The following is a 16,154-nucleotide window of genomic DNA, read 5'->3' as shown; positions in this document are numbered from 1 at the left end:
TCCTGTTGCAGGAAGCCTGGGACAAGATTATGTGACAGTGAGCTGCAACCACCATGAAGAGCTGACACAGTCATTAAGTTACTGTAATCAACTGTAAAGTGTGTGAATGTGCACATGTTTGAGTGTAACTGATATTGTCATGCACTGTTGCTGCCCTGGTTGAAAAGAATTAAAGATCTGCTTCATGCAAAGTTACAGCAGTGTCTCCCTCTTCTTCCCACGCATCATGCAGAGTTGGGCAGGACAGGACCAGCCAACGAGCCAGATAAGAGTAAAACCAGTAACATCACTTGAATGTTTGAAGAACCTTGAAACCTTGAAAAACTGGAATTCAAACTATGACAACAACTGTTTAACATTAAGTTACCATAAATCCAGAAAACTAGTTTGGAGATAAGAAATATCAAATGTCAGTTACCTTACATTTTAAAATAAATCTGTTCTGCTTTGATGATATTTGCAGCAAAACATTATGTATAAGTATAATATTAATATTATATCATATTATATTAATAAATATGAGAACTCTAATCCACTAATTCATAAAAAATCATACTTATGGTTCTGTGACTTAAACACACCTGATGTCCCTTTTGCCGTTGTTCCTTAACACTAGGGTCTGAGTTGCCGGTTCCATACCAGGACAGTACAAGAAGCACTTCCCGAAGTTAAGCTTGGTAGAGGAGAATTCGAGACTGGGTGATACAGCCTTGCCTTTTATATCAAAGGCAAATGTTGGCCCACGTTTCACCTGATGAGATGAATCAAGAAGAAATTTACATCAGAAAGGGGAATGCCCAGAAAGTAAAATTCGATAATTATTATCTTTCACACCTAGGGCTGGGCGATATCATACCGTTCATGGTAATACCGGTATAATGTTAGGCAATGATAAGAAAATAAAATGTCGCGATAGAATATGGCTAAAACGCGCATGCGCAGTGCCTTTGTTTTCATACGCACATGGCAGAAAAAGCATGGCGGCGACAGAGAATGAGAAGGCGAAAGTGGATCGTCAAATAAAACAGATGAACCAGAATTGGTTTGTAAAAATGGTCCAACTTCAGTGATGTGGAACTGGTTTGGCTTTCATCCGTCAGATACACACCAAAGCACATTTTTTGGTAGGGCATGCAAGCGGGCCGTCGCTATTACCGTGTTTTTTGGAAAATAAGTCGCTCTTAAAATCCTTTGATTGTCTGAAAAATGGACAGTGCCCCTTATAATCCTGTGCGCCTTATGTATGTATTCTGGTTGTGCTTACAGACCTCAAACCGATTTTATGTGGTACACGGCGCTCGAAAATCTGTCAAAAAATGTTTTGGTACAACTTTTGATAAGCTACAAAGCCACACCGCTTGACGGATTGTCGGAGCATTATGGCTACCGTAGGCAGGAGCCTCGCGGAGTGATACGTACTGTGCTTTAACATAATATTACCACATTTTGTGTGTATAACCTCCTTTTAATTTTTGTGGATATTATACATGGTTATGCTCAGGATATGTCAGCCCATTTCCACTGGAAATGCCTTTTGGTTAAACTGTCAGCAAGGAAACAAAAAAACCCATCACACAATACTCAGATAGAAAGACTTAGTTCTAAAAGATGATCTATTTTTATGGTATAACAATAACTGCTAATGAAAATGATAACTTCAGCCAAACTGCCTACATGAGCTTGTCTTAAAAGAGAACTACAAGCATGATGTTTTCCTTTAGACTTAAAAGCCTCGCTGATCCTTTAAAGCATGTTACCTCTGTAAAAATCCACACTAGCCTATTACCTTGATATTTAGTTTGACGTCTTTGAGGTTGCAAATGCATTGGGGGAAAAAACACAGTGAAGACTGCAGCTGCTTCCCAGCATCGATGGCAGCATTTTGTGTTTTTGTGACTAAGTGCTGTTGCAGTGCTTTGGGACCCGTTAGTTCAAAGTTCACTTCCAGGATGAATCTTGACAGATTGGACACCAGAAAAGTAAAAGTGGATTGCTCTGAAATCCCGACCTGTACAGACAGACACACAGGAAGCTCTAAGTTGTCATGTAAAGGAAGGTGACTGTACATATATACATATGAATATTTTTGTCTGTATCATCAAACCGTGCCGACCTCCCCAAAGTCCAGAGTTTCTTGGTGGTTGGGGGCAATCATTTTGAGGCCCCCCTCTGGCTTCTCAACTTGTACAGAAGTGCTTAGGGTGAAACAATTAGCCTTAATGATCAGTGTGAGTGGCTCTGACTTCTTCTTTACCCTCAGAACCACTTTGAAATTCACATAACCTTCACAGGAAGGTGTGAACGACACCAATAATGGCAACCTGCACAAAACAACAACAATTATCTCATGCAGTTTTTGCTTAGACTTTCTATAACATGCCATTGGGGAGCATATTTCATCATTTTCTAATGAAGATTATAGTGTCATTAACCTGTTTTTGGGTGCCACTGTGCCAGTCATGGGCTCCAATATGAGCCTTGATTGCTGGTCTTCACAGAAAAGAGATGAAGGAACCACAGAGAAATGGAAGGGCTCGTCCTCTTCATTCACAAAATTAACTGCCTGTTCCACTTTTTGTCCTTTAAGAGTACATGGAAAAATTCAAAGTAATCTGAATCAGAATGTGATAGATTCATTTATTCTTAAAAAAACCTATTGTAGCAACACATCTGCCATTAACACCATCCTATCATTAGAGACAGTATATTTACTAATCTTAAGGCATAAACTGAAAGAGGAGCTGTGTTGGAAGTGGGTTGCAAAGCAGCTTGCCGATGCACACCAACCGTGGGCAGGCTAAAGCAACTTAGGTAGCATGCCCTGTGTGAGAGCTGCCAATTGGATTTGTGCCAATTGGCATTCGTAGAGCCATCAGCTGATGCAGGCAGGGGCTGAGTTGGCAGAGCAGGACATCATCATACCTGCAGTAAATCTGTGCTCAATTGCAAGATTGTATTGAATGACATGTATTCTTTGTTGCATTTCATTAGCCAAGCTTAAGATTAAATAGATCACAAAAGATATATACAGTTGAAGACAAAAATTCATCTAATCTCACCATCAAAAGAAGCAAATACGCACAAAGTATAAGTATAAGGGATTATTTGAACGTTTGCGTTTGTATATATTAAAACTACATTACCAAGAAGCAGTTCCCCAAAGTCAAAGTGAGGTCTGTCAAGATAGGTGAGTGGTTCTCTAGCAGTGCCCACACACAGGAAGGGAACAGACAGCAATAGAGTGTCAACAGTGAAGGTCCAGAAGGACTCCACTGCATCCAGCTGCTTGGCAACATACTCAAAACACACCTGCAAATAAAGCAGACAAAGCAGGTTCAGGGGTGGCCAAGACTCATTCATGAAAACAGACGAGTTACTGGAGCTCAAATTGCCAAAAAAGTTAATGGTGGTTCTGATAGAAAGGTATCAGAATACCCAGTGCATCACAGTTATTTGGTATTTTCATGGCAAAAGAGAGGTGGTGGTGGTGGGGGTGGGGGGCTAGATATCAGGCAGGTGATCATAATGCTATATACTGTTACTTCAAGAAAAACTAGTGCAGTGAGTGAGATGAATAAAGACAGATAAAGGTAAAAGAAGAGAACCCAAGACTGACTAATGGAGAAAATGAAATCAAGATGGGAATGAGGTAGCACACTCTGTGAGATACTTTACAACGAAAAGACCATCATTGTTATGGGGGGTGCACTCTGTCTATTCTTACTTCTGCTTTGTTCCCAGGGGGAATGACGCCAGATGGAACGAGACAGTGGAAATGGCTCCTACTTTTGTCCTCACACCTCCATTTGAATGAGTAGGGCTTACTGGTTGGGTTCACCACACTAAAAGACCTAAAGAGTCAACCGAGAGCATGAAACATTCCGGGTTACACTGACAGAGATAGAAGTTCTAACCTTACATGTTACCTTGTTGATGGCACAGACAAACCAATGGCATGAATCTCCAAAATTCTGGTGTTTGGGTCCAGAGTGCCACTGAATTCAGAGTTACGACGGTTCCCACTGATGTAGTCTGAATCTTCCAGGTCAAAGTGGAATTGGGGCAACAGGCTGCGGCCACACACTGAGATACACGGGGCCTGTTCCCCATCCTGCAAGTTCTGAATACTGGAAGAAATGTGCATACTCACAAAAAGGAAAGAAAAGCATCCAAACCATTGATGCCATTTTCAAAAAACCTTGAAGAAAATACCTAGTTAAACGTTTACCTGCATGGAAATGTTACACTTCCTTTACCTGCAAAACAGCTTTCCCTGAAAAGTGGACACCTGCAGGGGTAAAAAGCGAACAGTGAAGTTCTGCCTGGCACCCAGGTTCATGGTCCCTACGCTGGGTTCAACGCTGAAAGGAGGCAGCTCAGGGTTCAACATTAGAAGTGACAACAAGTTCGCTAGAGGACGGGCTTCAGTCAGCGATCCTGCTGATCTGCTGCCAGGTCGAGAAGTCGAGGTCCCCTCTGTTAAACACCACATGTAGACATTTACACAGAGTCAAGCCCCGGTTTTAAAGTATTCATGTGTAGGTACAGAAAAAAATAGCACTTATTTTCAGGATCAAATCCAACAATGACAAGTTGACCCAATAATATTAAGGATATAATATTTCTGTCGTACCTTCTTGGTCACAGCTGACAATATTGCTGCTTGGATCCATGAGAACTTCCCAGGAGAATTCCACCTTCATACTTCCCTCATTCACTACCTGCAGTCTACGTGCGTGTGTGCAGACAACAAAAAAAGTAGCACAATACTCAGAAAGAAAGATATATTTTTGAATTTAGATTTACGGTGCCCACTGTTGAGGAATGTAATGTTAGATATACATCACATATAAGCCTTTAGTGGATATCTTTTTGATCTTTAGTATTTTCATTTCTATCTGATGAATAAGAAACCCCAAATAATGTTTCACAAGAATGTCATATTACATATTATTAGGTTTGATGACTTGGAATATGTTGTACACAAAGCCTGACTTACTGCTGCAGTCTGGTTTGGAAAAGCATGGTGTTCTCAAAGCAGATGGTGTCTGTGCTGCAGCTTAACTTCACATAGTCGCAGACAGCACTGACGCGTAATTCAAGCTCCACCTGACAGCCGTCGACCACAGAGCAGCAAGGCTCAGGATCTGTTCTTATCACCTGGATAAAAGAATGTGATTTATTAACTTGTCTACCTATACAGCATTTGACACCACTTGTCTCTCTAGCACAATAAGCTAGGCACCACATGTACCTTGTCCTTTACAGCCTGTTTGGATACATCTGAAGCTTTCTCTGAAGAATTCAGCCAGTGTACCGTCTTGTGTCGGTCATCCCAGTCAGCTACCTCCTCTACAGGCTGCTGGAACTCCACCTGGCAAACCTTACATCTCATTTGCAGCTGAGACAGAGTCACTGGCTCGCTGGAGGTAAATGTGACAATCACTTCCTTAGAGCAACCAGCATGAAGGTGTCCCACCTGTAACAACAAGCAGCTAAATGTTTTCCTGAGCCGAATCAATAAAGTCTTAGGAAAGGAACTGCGTGTGTTCAGAAATAATGTCTATGGCTGTATTAGGAGTTAATAGCATATACCCCCATATGTGACTATTTGTTGACGCTGGTTTGATTCAAGATTTTTTTTATTGTCATTGTCAGCACTACCTCAAATATGTAACGCAGAACGAAATTATGTTGCACAAGCTCACATAAAAACAAAAAAACCATCAATACAAAGTTTAAAAAGAGCAAGTATAATAAATAAATGAATATAAAGTCATTGGTACATATTTAAAACCACAAATTATTTAATTATTGCACAAGAGAAATGCTGATTGCACTGAGGCATTATTTTGTTTCAAAAATAATGCCAAACTAACCAGCAACTTTTGACAATGCACATTTTATCACTGCTATGAAAAAGTATTTTTTGGCTTCACCATTTAACAGTTTTAAAGTCTCTGCCACTTTGTTGATATTTTACCTGTGGTGAAAAGCTGACATGAGGTCCACTAGGGGGCCACTCAAACCTCAGCACCTGGCTGCTGCTGTGGTTGGTCATAGTAAAACTTTCTTTGTATGGAACGTTTACATGGCAGTCACCAAAATTCAGCACATCATAATTACCTATAAACGAGAAATTAGTTCTTTAATAAAAGACTCGAGCTTCTGTTGAACTAAATCACTGGATTAGGAGGTTTTGTAAAAAAATCTCTTGCCATACCTTCTTCACCTTCATGATCTATGTCCTGCAACAACCTGCTGATGTGATCTAGAGAGATGATTGGCTGGTAAGCCTCTCCTGTTACTTCTATTGTAGTGTTGCTCTGCTGATTGTCCTTCACTTGCAGTGACATTTTTGCCTTGACACTCAAGGGTTTATCAGAGCAGAAGCCAACCTCAATCTCCACTGGTTCATTAATCTTCAGCTTTAGGTTTACTCTGTGCACCGGTTTGTGCTCTGTGGAGAAGGAAAAATGTCAGAAATCACTGAGGAGTGGGAAGTGTGAATGGTTTAACCCTCTCAGGCTCAAATTAAGTTTTAGTTACAGGAAAAATCTGATATTTGGGGAAAATTATCAAAAATAAAAAATAAAAAACTCATAAAATATGTATGTGGGGTAATCAGGTTGTTAGTTTTTAACTGTTGCAAATCTGCAACGCCTGCCTTGAGAGGGTTAAAGCCTCACCCACTAGTTTTCAGTGCATTTGTTAAACTAAAACAAGATCACACTTGACCTCAAAGAAAAGACAGGGTTAAACCGAGTCATATCGGTTAGGATCCATAAATCATAAACTGGGACATAAATTGAATAGGAAGTTCTTGCAATAAGGTCACGTTGATGCTCATGGACCATGAAAAACTGCCAGCTAATGCAATGAATCATTACAACAATATGTAAGACAGTACCCAGCAATGTTAAGATGGCCACTTAGGAGAGAAAGTCACACTACAGCCTTAAGAAGTCAGTTTCTGCAATGTGTCAGGGAGTCTACTTCATCAAACTGGCTGATTTGATCATGAGTTAGACAATAGTGAGCAGGCAAGCTTCACTGCATGAAGGATTCAGTGTGTGCTTAGATTAAAGAAATGTCAGCTTTACTTTCAGCGTGCTGTAATAAAATGAGCGTTAAAACATTACAGTTAAAATTACAGTACATTTTTCTGTAGGCGTAGTTTCACAAATACAAGTTTTATTTACCTGAAGCATGTGTGGAGTCCACGGAGGTGTTAACGTTGTCAGACGCAGCTTTTAGGGTGAACACACCATGCTCATCCAGCATGTCCATCTGGACCTATACACATTTTCAGAAAATACATTCATTATTCATGAAATTCTACCTAGACCGTTTGTTATGTTTACGAATGCATTGTAAATAATAATATTTATATTTTGGTATAATTTGGTTTTACTGAATTTAAAATGGGTAAACAGACGAAATTTGGAATTTTTCCCTCCTCTCACCTCAGCTGGAACATTTCCATTATTTAGCAGCACCAGGGGCCGGATATGTCTGCGCCCTAACGGTACCCGTCTGAAGTGCAGCACTGGGCTTCCTTTACTGCCTCTCAGACCTGGACGTACCACACAAACACTGGGCAGAGTGCCTTGTCCCAAAAGGTCAAACTCCAGCACGCTGGTCTTAATTGTGGGTGTCACTCTTAATCCAGCAGAGAGAAGAAAGCAGGGTGGGAGAAGTCAGCAGCAGAAAACAACCGGTGCTGTTACTCTGTTATTATATACAGTAGTAACAGGGATAAAAAAGGCATAGAAAAACTAAAGACAACACCGCAGTGGCATACACAATCATTTGCTTCTTTACCTTCCACTTCCCTCCACCTTGGCCTCAAACACAGCACTGTAATGCTGCATTGCCTGAGGTGTGAAGGTGACAACAGCAAACGCGTGCGAGAGGCTGGGAATGTTCAGCGTTGTCACAGGCAAGTCAAAGACCTCAATGTGTCGGGATGACTGTAAAACATACATATTTTAGACTCAAACTTCTACCTACATTATGATAGACAGAAACAGTCCTATATACATTTATCCTTGTGACTTTAAACACTTCACCTTAGGCCCAGCACTTCTGATGGCCAAGCTGAGCATGCAGGGGACCTTGCTGCTGTTGGTGAGTTTGAAGCGAGCTTGGCTGGTTTGACCCACAAGGATTTTGTTGAAGATAAACTTATTTTCATCCAGCACAAAAATCCCTTCAGCATTGCAAAACTGCTCTGAAGAAAGCTGACTCGTGCTGCAGCACAGATGGTGTTCCTCAAAGATGGAGGCCATATCCAATACTATGCCTAGAAACAAAAAAAAGAGCTAGATATAATATGATTTAAGTCAAAGAACAGCTAGCAGTAAGTTTAGAACAGAATTTGATCTTTGATCAAAAACCTTTTTAATATGCCTTTGGTAATTTCAGGACTGTAGAGCTGAACCTGGCCAGGTTTACTGATCAAAAAAGAATCATACAGCTCTCACCTGGCTTGCAGACTTCAGCCAGCAGTGTGTAGGGTATGCCATCAGGATGGTCTGAGGGGTCACGCCCAATGATGTCAATGTGCAGACCCTGGCTCCACCTGCCCAGCTGTTCAGCTGCACAGTCCACTGTCACCAGCTGCTGAGACCCTGGCTGTAGGCTCCCAATGCAGGGAGACACTGAGAACATACCCACGCTGAGGCGATTCTGGAAGAATTCAGGAAAATCAGAAGAAGCAAGGAGAGGTGATGAGAATACTGAAAGGAGTACTTACAAAAATAAATCAAATTTAATGTCAAAGAGCAGAATTTAGTTTATTTTGCTTTAAAAATTCTTAAGCATAAAAATCAAAGACACAAAATTATACACAATTTTATTTCGTGACCATCATGACCATTTTTTGTATTGCCTCCCTGTTAAAATTAAGGGGTTTTATCATGTTTCTTATTAATTCACTTTATAGACCTTTTCAATGTCTATGTTGTCTGTTTTACTTTTGTAAATCCATAACAACTCAAAGGAACTGAAAGACAAAATGTCAGGACTGTTTTGTGATTATTCATGTGTTAATTATTAGTTTGACTAACCTCAAAATAAACAGAAAATGTAACTCTAAGAAAATTAATGAAGAGCCCAATGACTGTAAAACCACAAACAGGCACTGTCACTGGTGTGAAATTCACCAGCGTTCTCTCACCTGAAGAAAACTCTGAAAGGATTCTGGTGGTATTTTGGCAGCATTAGGCCTCCCTGAAAGGGTCTCTCTTGATATTGTCTTACCTGGACCCCTGAGACCAGAATGTAAAGAGAAAAAAAACACAATTTATTAACAATAAATGTTACAAAATTTTGTTTTGTGAAAACTAAAACTAAAAATGGTGGAGCAAATAAAATATCTTTAAAACAACATGTGCTGGATGTGTTGTTTTTGTGCGTTCTGTTGGCCTACCCTGTCCTCACGGGATCTGTGATCATGCGGCAGATGGTGAAAGAGGCCTCAAAGACCCCATTGTTTTCAATGGTGAAGCATTGGCTTTTCTTGTTGCCATAGATCAGAGGACCAAAGTTCAAGTCAGATGAAGGTGTGATCTTGTACCTGAAGAGAGACGAACATAAAACACCAAAAACAAAAAAACAACTACTAAGCTGCTTCATATGAACAAAATAGGAGGCTAGAAATGAGATGAAAGAAACACAGGTTTTCAAATTCTCTACTATAATACAATAATACAATAATGTTTCTGCACTATTAATAAATAATATATTAATAGTGCAGAATTAATGAGAGCATGAATCGGCCTTCACCTGGTGAAAACAGATCGGGCTGATACCCTGATCGCCACGATAGCTACAGTTTCTCCTCCTGTCCCAATGCTCGGTTCAATCACCTGCAAAAGATTAGCTCACTCAGTGTCAGCTATCAATTATTTCAATCTTTTAAATAAAGTTTTTACTTTTTATGGATCAAACCTGGCAAGGCAGGATAGGTTGGTCTTTAATGAACACTTCCACATCAGGTTTGAAGAGGATGTTCACTGTTGTGGGCTTGTTGGGCATCAGACTACCACACTGAGGAGACACTTTGAAAATGGAGTTTAGGTCTGGCTGTGCTGGGTCTGTCTGCTCAACATTAAACCTTGTGATAAGAGAACAATAAAATTAAATGACCATTCCATGAAAACCTTTATATGAATAAAATATTGCAAAAACTATCAGTTTAAGCTCACTTGTAAGATACTTCATATTTTCCTTGGTTTTTCAATCTGAGAGACAGTCTGACCTCCTCAAAGACTCTGATGGTTCCAAAATTAAGACAGCCATCTGACATAGAAACATGAGCATGTAGTACATTATTGGTCGTTATTATATCCTCCCACCCACTCAGTCAGTCATTTTGCAGTGCTATCTGTTAATGGTCCTTAACTGCGTTAGATGCCAGTTCTCTGTGACAAAAATATTTCCTCATGATAAAAAGGCAGCTCTACTTAATTTTCATTATTTAAGGAAAATATAAATGTATATAACAATGTCTGTATGATGGATTTTCAGTTACTGTAACATCCTTGTTACATTTTTTCAACTCAAATATCATTTTTATGTGACTCCTTCTTTTGCATAAAATGCGGAGAATGGAAGTGCAGGTTCAAAATGGTCAAAATCGGATCGTTTACTGCATTTAAATCAATAAAAGGCCCAAATTCACTTTCACATTTAAACAAAAAGCTGTTTCATTTGTACCTGGACTGATTTCCAGGTCCACATCATAGGCTTCGGCAGTAACCTGAATATTTTCAGTGTATACAACACCTAGAATTTTATCCACATCGGATACCTGGAAAAAAAACCCACATGATGTACTTCTGTGTGTATAACATGTCTATAATATATTCATGTATTTCATGTTATTTATTAACTACAGCATGAGTACTGCTCTGGTTATACTCTACCTCCAGACGTAAGATTCTCTTAATATTGAGTGGCCTTCGGGCTCTGAAGCGCAAGCTCAAAGGGAAAGAAGAGTTAGGTGAGATGATGCCCTGATCTTGTGGCACAGTGACCTCATCACCCAACTCTTCTACACCCTGCAGTCTCCAGGACACTGGCAGAGCTGTCTTATTATACATCATAATGCTGCGGCTGTCCCTCCTGGGCAGGATAAAAAAAGAAGGTTGGGTGAAGAGAGAGAAATCCCAAATTATCCACTGTGGCATATTTGGATTTTATCATGATGCTCCTTTCTTTTGAGAAAATTCTTCTTCTTTTTCAAATTCACTTTTGAATCTGAGCAATAGTTATGCGTGTTCCCTGAATTACTGCAGTATATGTTGGTACCTGTGCAGCAAAATCCTGTCAAAGTGCAAATGCTTGCTTTCCAACTCCAACTCTGGCCGAACGCCCCAGCACGAAAGCTCAATGACCACAAGCTCAGGATTGTCTTTGATCTGGCAAATCAAGCTGTCCTTCATTTGTCCTACTTTTGTTGGGTATGACCAAAGCGTCAACTCCTTGTAGGGTGGAAATATATTTAAATGTAAGTAGAGAAAGTAGAGTAAAATTATCAGACAGCATTAGTGCTATTCTACCTGTTTCTGGTTCGGTTTGAGGGTCATGGCTGGTGGGTCCAACAGATATGTGGTGGCCTGCGTATCATGCTTGAAACTGAATTGGACCTCAGCCTCCAGACATGAGTTATTGTGAATCACCAGCTTCTCTGAGTTCTCAGGGTACCTGTTTTCCTTGTATCTAGAAAACACACACATGAATCTGTCAATACAAAGAAAGCCACAACCAGATGAAACCATTTACAGCCATCGTTCTGCCTCTCACCTGTCTCTGGTCTTGCCACAGAGCAAAGGTCCAAACTCAAAGTATCCAGGTTTAATTACATAGGTCTTCAGAAGCCCTTCTTTACTTTGAGTGACTTTCTTACTGTGGGGAAACACAGTCCTGTGGAAATCACACACAAAACATCAGACTACTAAAAAGCTTCAAACTTAATTCATCTGTGAAAAATAGATCTAGATTTTTACAAAGTGAGGCAGAACACAACACGCCAACTACAACCTCTCTGTTTGCAGTTATTTCACTACATTAGTTCATCACACTATGCAGACTGACGTGTAATCGCTGCAGATGGAAGGATAGGTAGAAACTCCTCTGCAGATGAGCTGGTTGAGTCTCCGGGTCCCGACTATCTCAAAGTTGAAGGTATGTTTAAAAGTTCCTGGTGACTCTGAGTAGAACCAGATCTTGAGTACCACCTCACCGCCAGCTGGCACAACCCAGCGAAATGCTGTCAGGCTAAATGCATACAAGCACACATTCAGAAAAGCAGCACCAACAACAAATTAAAAAACACTAATGAACATTAGTGATTCTGCAGTACGTCTTACATATGGCTGCGTTTTTGTTCCAAGTTTGCTTGATGTTCTTCTTGGTCAGTGTCCTCGGGGAGGAAGGAGGCATGTGAACGTGACCCGAGACGGTCTGGTCCCTGTGCTTTTGTCTTGGCGGGAGTTTGTTTCTTGCTCCTGTGAATCTCTCGGCCCGTTTTATCCTTGTCCTTCGCCATTGCACTGTCCTTAATGGTGGCCTTGCCATGACTTTTAGAGCCTGTTGCCTCTTCCTTTACAAAAACAGCAGACAAACAGTGTTCTGCCTTAAAAATCTAAAATTTCATGCTTTTAACACCAAAATAAGCTTGTGTGGGTTAAATGGACATGAGGTCCAAGTTGCTTGTATTTCAGATTATGCCTCAAATTAAGAATGATTTTTTTGTATAGACATTACCGATAACTTTACAATGGATGCTTGCAGCTCGTCCTCTTTTTTGTCCTTGTCCTTTTCATCCAGCCCTGAAGGAATCAGGAAGGTGAAACAGGTCTGTTCTAGTTTAGCTTGCTCTCTTTTTTTGGGAAAAGGAACGACAGAGAAGGTGACAGGAGGAGGGATTGGAGGGCCACTAGGACCTATCCCTAAATCATCCAACACCTAATGAGACCAAAGTAGAAAAGAAAATAGATTAGGAATTCATCTTAAACTTATGAAAGAACAATTCCATGAGGGAAAATTTACAACAGAAACATAATTAATAATTTTATAAAAATGAAAGATCTGTGAAATGATGCTATACCTCATCTAGGGGAGGCAAAGAGCTGCTTATGATGCTCATGTAGTCTTTTTCTGTTACATTTAACACAATATATGGAATGTCCAGAGGAGATGCCTTGTCTTCTGCCTTCTCTGCTTCTGACAGTCCTGCTATTTGACTGTGCAAAGGTGATATGAGCTTGTTACCAACTCTCCTGCTCTTCTTATCAGCAGAGGACTGTGTAGATGGAAAAAATATTTTGGATTCAAACAAGGATAAAGAATTATAGCACACCTTTCCAATTTTCCAAGCAGTCTTACGTTTAAGTTAAAAAAAAGGAGGGATTGGAGGGCCACCTGGTGGAGGACCACAAGGTGTGTTGGCCAGCTAACACACCTGCTTCTCTGTTATAACTTCAGTTGACCCTAAAGCATCTTCAGTGGGGAGTGGGACCAACAACAATCCCCGGCGCCGGTCCCAGTGCTGCAGGATATGCTCCACCAGGGCTTGGCTCTCCTCATATTGACAGAACTGAGACTGCAGGTTCTCCACCCGGGACTGAATGGGGGTATGGTGAGCAATGGAGAATGGAGAATGAAGGAATGGTGGCACTTGAATGGTTAGTAGGCAATGATGTGAGTCTGTTAACCTCTAATGTAGAACATAATGTGCACCAGAACAGGTTAGGTTTACAGCATAAGTTACCAAGGCGAGTAAGAAGCATCTGAATAAGAAGTACGGAAAACCCAGGATTGGACCCGAAGTTACTTGGGCTAAATCCTGCTTTGTAATACAGGCTTTTTTTTTATGTTATTGACTTAACAAAGAGCCCTTAAATGGCATATTTGTACAAACCTTCCCAGCAGGTAAGCTCTGTCTTCTTGCTCTGTCTTTTTGATTCCTCTCCCCTGCTTGTTTTCCATCTTTCAACTCTTTTTCTTCTCCTGCACTCTTCACATTTACAGTTTCTGTATTCTGGCAACAAACGTGATTCATGTTAGATATAAAAGTACAATTAAATACTTTAATGTAATTAGATCCTGTGCAGAATGCAAGACACTGGCTTGCAGAGTAAATCATTAATTCTTCATTGAGTGGTTTTAAAAACTAAAGTAAGAGAAGCTGAAGATTTCACAGCACACACAGTAACAGATAGGCCTACAAGAAGTACTTTCGTTTCTTGAATGTCTTTTTTCTCAAATTAAAATCAAGTAAGTATTCAAAACATACTTGAAAAAAATCAGACATGTTGTTAAAATAGTAAAAACTCATCTCAATTTATTATTCCATCATTCCTCATATCTGATTTGTTGTATAACATTACACAATCTTATGAAATAATGTATCCCAAACATGCAGTATAAAAACTCCAGTAAGTTACAAAGTAGGTAATTAGTCTACTATACATATCTACCATTTTAAATAATGCACTGGGGTTGAGTGTGTTGACATCGTTGCTAAGCTCTAATCTACCTTGTCTTTCTCCAGTGTGTCTGTGGGTTGAGGAGAACCTGTGGTTCCTTTGGTTCCTTCTGTCTGCTTCTGTGGCTCATCAGCCTCTTTGCTATGATGCTCTGTAGGAATAACGACCAGAAGTCACTCAGTAACTGATTATGCTGCACTCTATAAACTGTTTCATTTTTTACTCTATATAAAACATTACATGGTTTTTTTTGTTTTGTTTTTTTACACTTGTCTGCACCTTCATTTAGATGAAATTGCTCTTTTGTGTTCCCTAGTGACTCTTTGGAGTCATTAACAGAAGACGCCCTTAGCACATTCAATGCCCCTGTTGACTACAGAGGAAATGGGACAAATTAATTCAGTGCTCTAATTTTTTCTCTGTATTTGCTGGTCTTCAGACTGGATACAGACCTGCTTTATCCCCAGCAAGCTCTTCTTCCTTGATGGTTCTTTAATTTCCTTCTTTCCTCCCACCTCTTTTAACCTTTGGTTCTCTTCCTGTTGCCTCTTTTCTTCCAGCTCTTTCGCCATCTGCTCCCTTACACACAAGTGAATTGTTTTTAGTTACTTTCATTTGAACTTGAATATATTCCTGGTATTTGAGTGAAACTGTGCATGCTCAGCATAAATAAAACTGTGGACAATATTCCTAGACGTAGAAGGAAACAAGAACTAGTTTCAAGTCTCTATATTTATGATCACTATGAGGGCTTTTATTACATGGTAGATATAGTAAATCTAAGTCTATAACTGGTTTAAGCAGAAAATGAATGACATCAAATACCTCAAAATGTGGTTATAGTGGCTTATGCCATGTTCTAAACCATTATTTATAAAATTGTTAAAGCACATATTACGTATTTATTATGCTTGTTTGTATTATTTGAATACGCCATTTTGATTAAAAATTCACCTTTCAGACGAATGTTAAAAACTGGAAGTGTTCACTGCAGAACTTAATCAGTCCAATGTGCTATTTTTCATAATTTGTGTTTATATTTTCTTTTTCTTCTTAACAACTTAAATATGAAATTTATTTTAATCATCTGTATTCCATGGATTAACCACTCTGTACCTCCCTTATCATTTATGATGACTTTATTAGGCATGTAATGCTATCACTGGGTTGGGCTCCCTTTTGCTTTCAGAAGTGCCTAAATTCTTCATAACATAGTAAACAAGGATCCGGGGACATTCCTCAGAGATCCTGGTCCATACTGACATGACAGAATTAAACAGTTGCTGCAGATTTGTCAGCTGCATATCTGATTCGGCTTTCACTCCAAAGCTGCTATATTGGATAGAGACTGTGTGACTAGGAAAGTTATTTGAGTAAAATGAAATGAATTTCATGGAGACCATCAAGAAACCAGTTTGAGACGATCTACGATCTGTGACATGGTGTGTTATCCTGCTGGAAACAGCCCTCAGCAGATGTGGTCACTGTGGTCATAAAGGGATGGACATGGACAGCTACAGCACTCAGGTAGGCGTGTGTGTGCGTGGTGTTTAAACAATGCTCAGCTGGTACTTAGGGAACAAGAGAAAATACCCCTGATACCATTACACCACCGTCAGCCTGAACCCTTGATACAAGGCAGGACGGACCCACGCT

The 16,154-nt window shown here is 40.0% G+C and overlaps 1 protein-coding gene across 1 annotated transcript in view; it reads right to left on the bottom strand.

The window, feature by feature from the left end:
• The window catches only part of LOC134644485 (hydrocephalus-inducing protein homolog), a 64,370-nt gene that overhangs the window by 21,118 nt on the left and 27,098 nt on the right, over positions 1-16,154 (bottom strand). Inside the window, exons 43-78 of the mRNA XM_063497570.1 lie at positions 14,951-15,077; positions 14,778-14,871; positions 14,549-14,649; positions 13,472-13,633; positions 13,118-13,312; positions 12,775-12,975; positions 12,378-12,610; positions 12,103-12,285; positions 11,812-11,931; positions 11,568-11,727; positions 11,317-11,489; positions 10,932-11,130; positions 10,723-10,816; positions 10,212-10,305; positions 9,955-10,120; positions 9,790-9,872; positions 9,434-9,580; positions 9,182-9,272; positions 8,478-8,691; positions 8,073-8,299; positions 7,825-7,973; positions 7,467-7,662; positions 7,203-7,296; positions 6,224-6,460; positions 5,984-6,126; positions 5,255-5,479; positions 5,000-5,160; positions 4,634-4,728; positions 4,257-4,476; positions 3,927-4,127; positions 3,725-3,851; positions 3,144-3,309; positions 2,433-2,580; positions 2,114-2,321; positions 1,787-2,008; positions 582-751 (exon numbers count right to left, since the gene is read on the bottom strand). Coding sequence (XP_063353640.1) covers positions 582-751; positions 1,787-2,008; positions 2,114-2,321; positions 2,433-2,580; positions 3,144-3,309; positions 3,725-3,851; positions 3,927-4,127; positions 4,257-4,476; positions 4,634-4,728; positions 5,000-5,160; positions 5,255-5,479; positions 5,984-6,126; positions 6,224-6,460; positions 7,203-7,296; positions 7,467-7,662; positions 7,825-7,973; positions 8,073-8,299; positions 8,478-8,691; positions 9,182-9,272; positions 9,434-9,580; positions 9,790-9,872; positions 9,955-10,120; positions 10,212-10,305; positions 10,723-10,816; positions 10,932-11,130; positions 11,317-11,489; positions 11,568-11,727; positions 11,812-11,931; positions 12,103-12,285; positions 12,378-12,610; positions 12,775-12,975; positions 13,118-13,312; positions 13,472-13,633; positions 14,549-14,649; positions 14,778-14,871; positions 14,951-15,077 — 5,826 coding nt within the window. The remainder of the gene's footprint in view (positions 1-581; positions 752-1,786; positions 2,009-2,113; positions 2,322-2,432; positions 2,581-3,143; positions 3,310-3,724; positions 3,852-3,926; positions 4,128-4,256; positions 4,477-4,633; positions 4,729-4,999; positions 5,161-5,254; positions 5,480-5,983; positions 6,127-6,223; positions 6,461-7,202; positions 7,297-7,466; positions 7,663-7,824; positions 7,974-8,072; positions 8,300-8,477; positions 8,692-9,181; positions 9,273-9,433; positions 9,581-9,789; positions 9,873-9,954; positions 10,121-10,211; positions 10,306-10,722; positions 10,817-10,931; positions 11,131-11,316; positions 11,490-11,567; positions 11,728-11,811; positions 11,932-12,102; positions 12,286-12,377; positions 12,611-12,774; positions 12,976-13,117; positions 13,313-13,471; positions 13,634-14,548; positions 14,650-14,777; positions 14,872-14,950; positions 15,078-16,154) is intronic.

Source organism: Pelmatolapia mariae, linkage group LG16_19, assembly GCF_036321145.2.
Source record: "Pelmatolapia mariae isolate MD_Pm_ZW linkage group LG16_19, Pm_UMD_F_2, whole genome shotgun sequence".
Taxonomy (NCBI): domain Eukaryota; kingdom Metazoa; phylum Chordata; class Actinopteri; order Cichliformes; family Cichlidae; genus Pelmatolapia; species Pelmatolapia mariae.
Note: the sequence above shows the minus strand (reverse complement) of the source record. Positions and strands in the feature narration are given on the sequence as shown.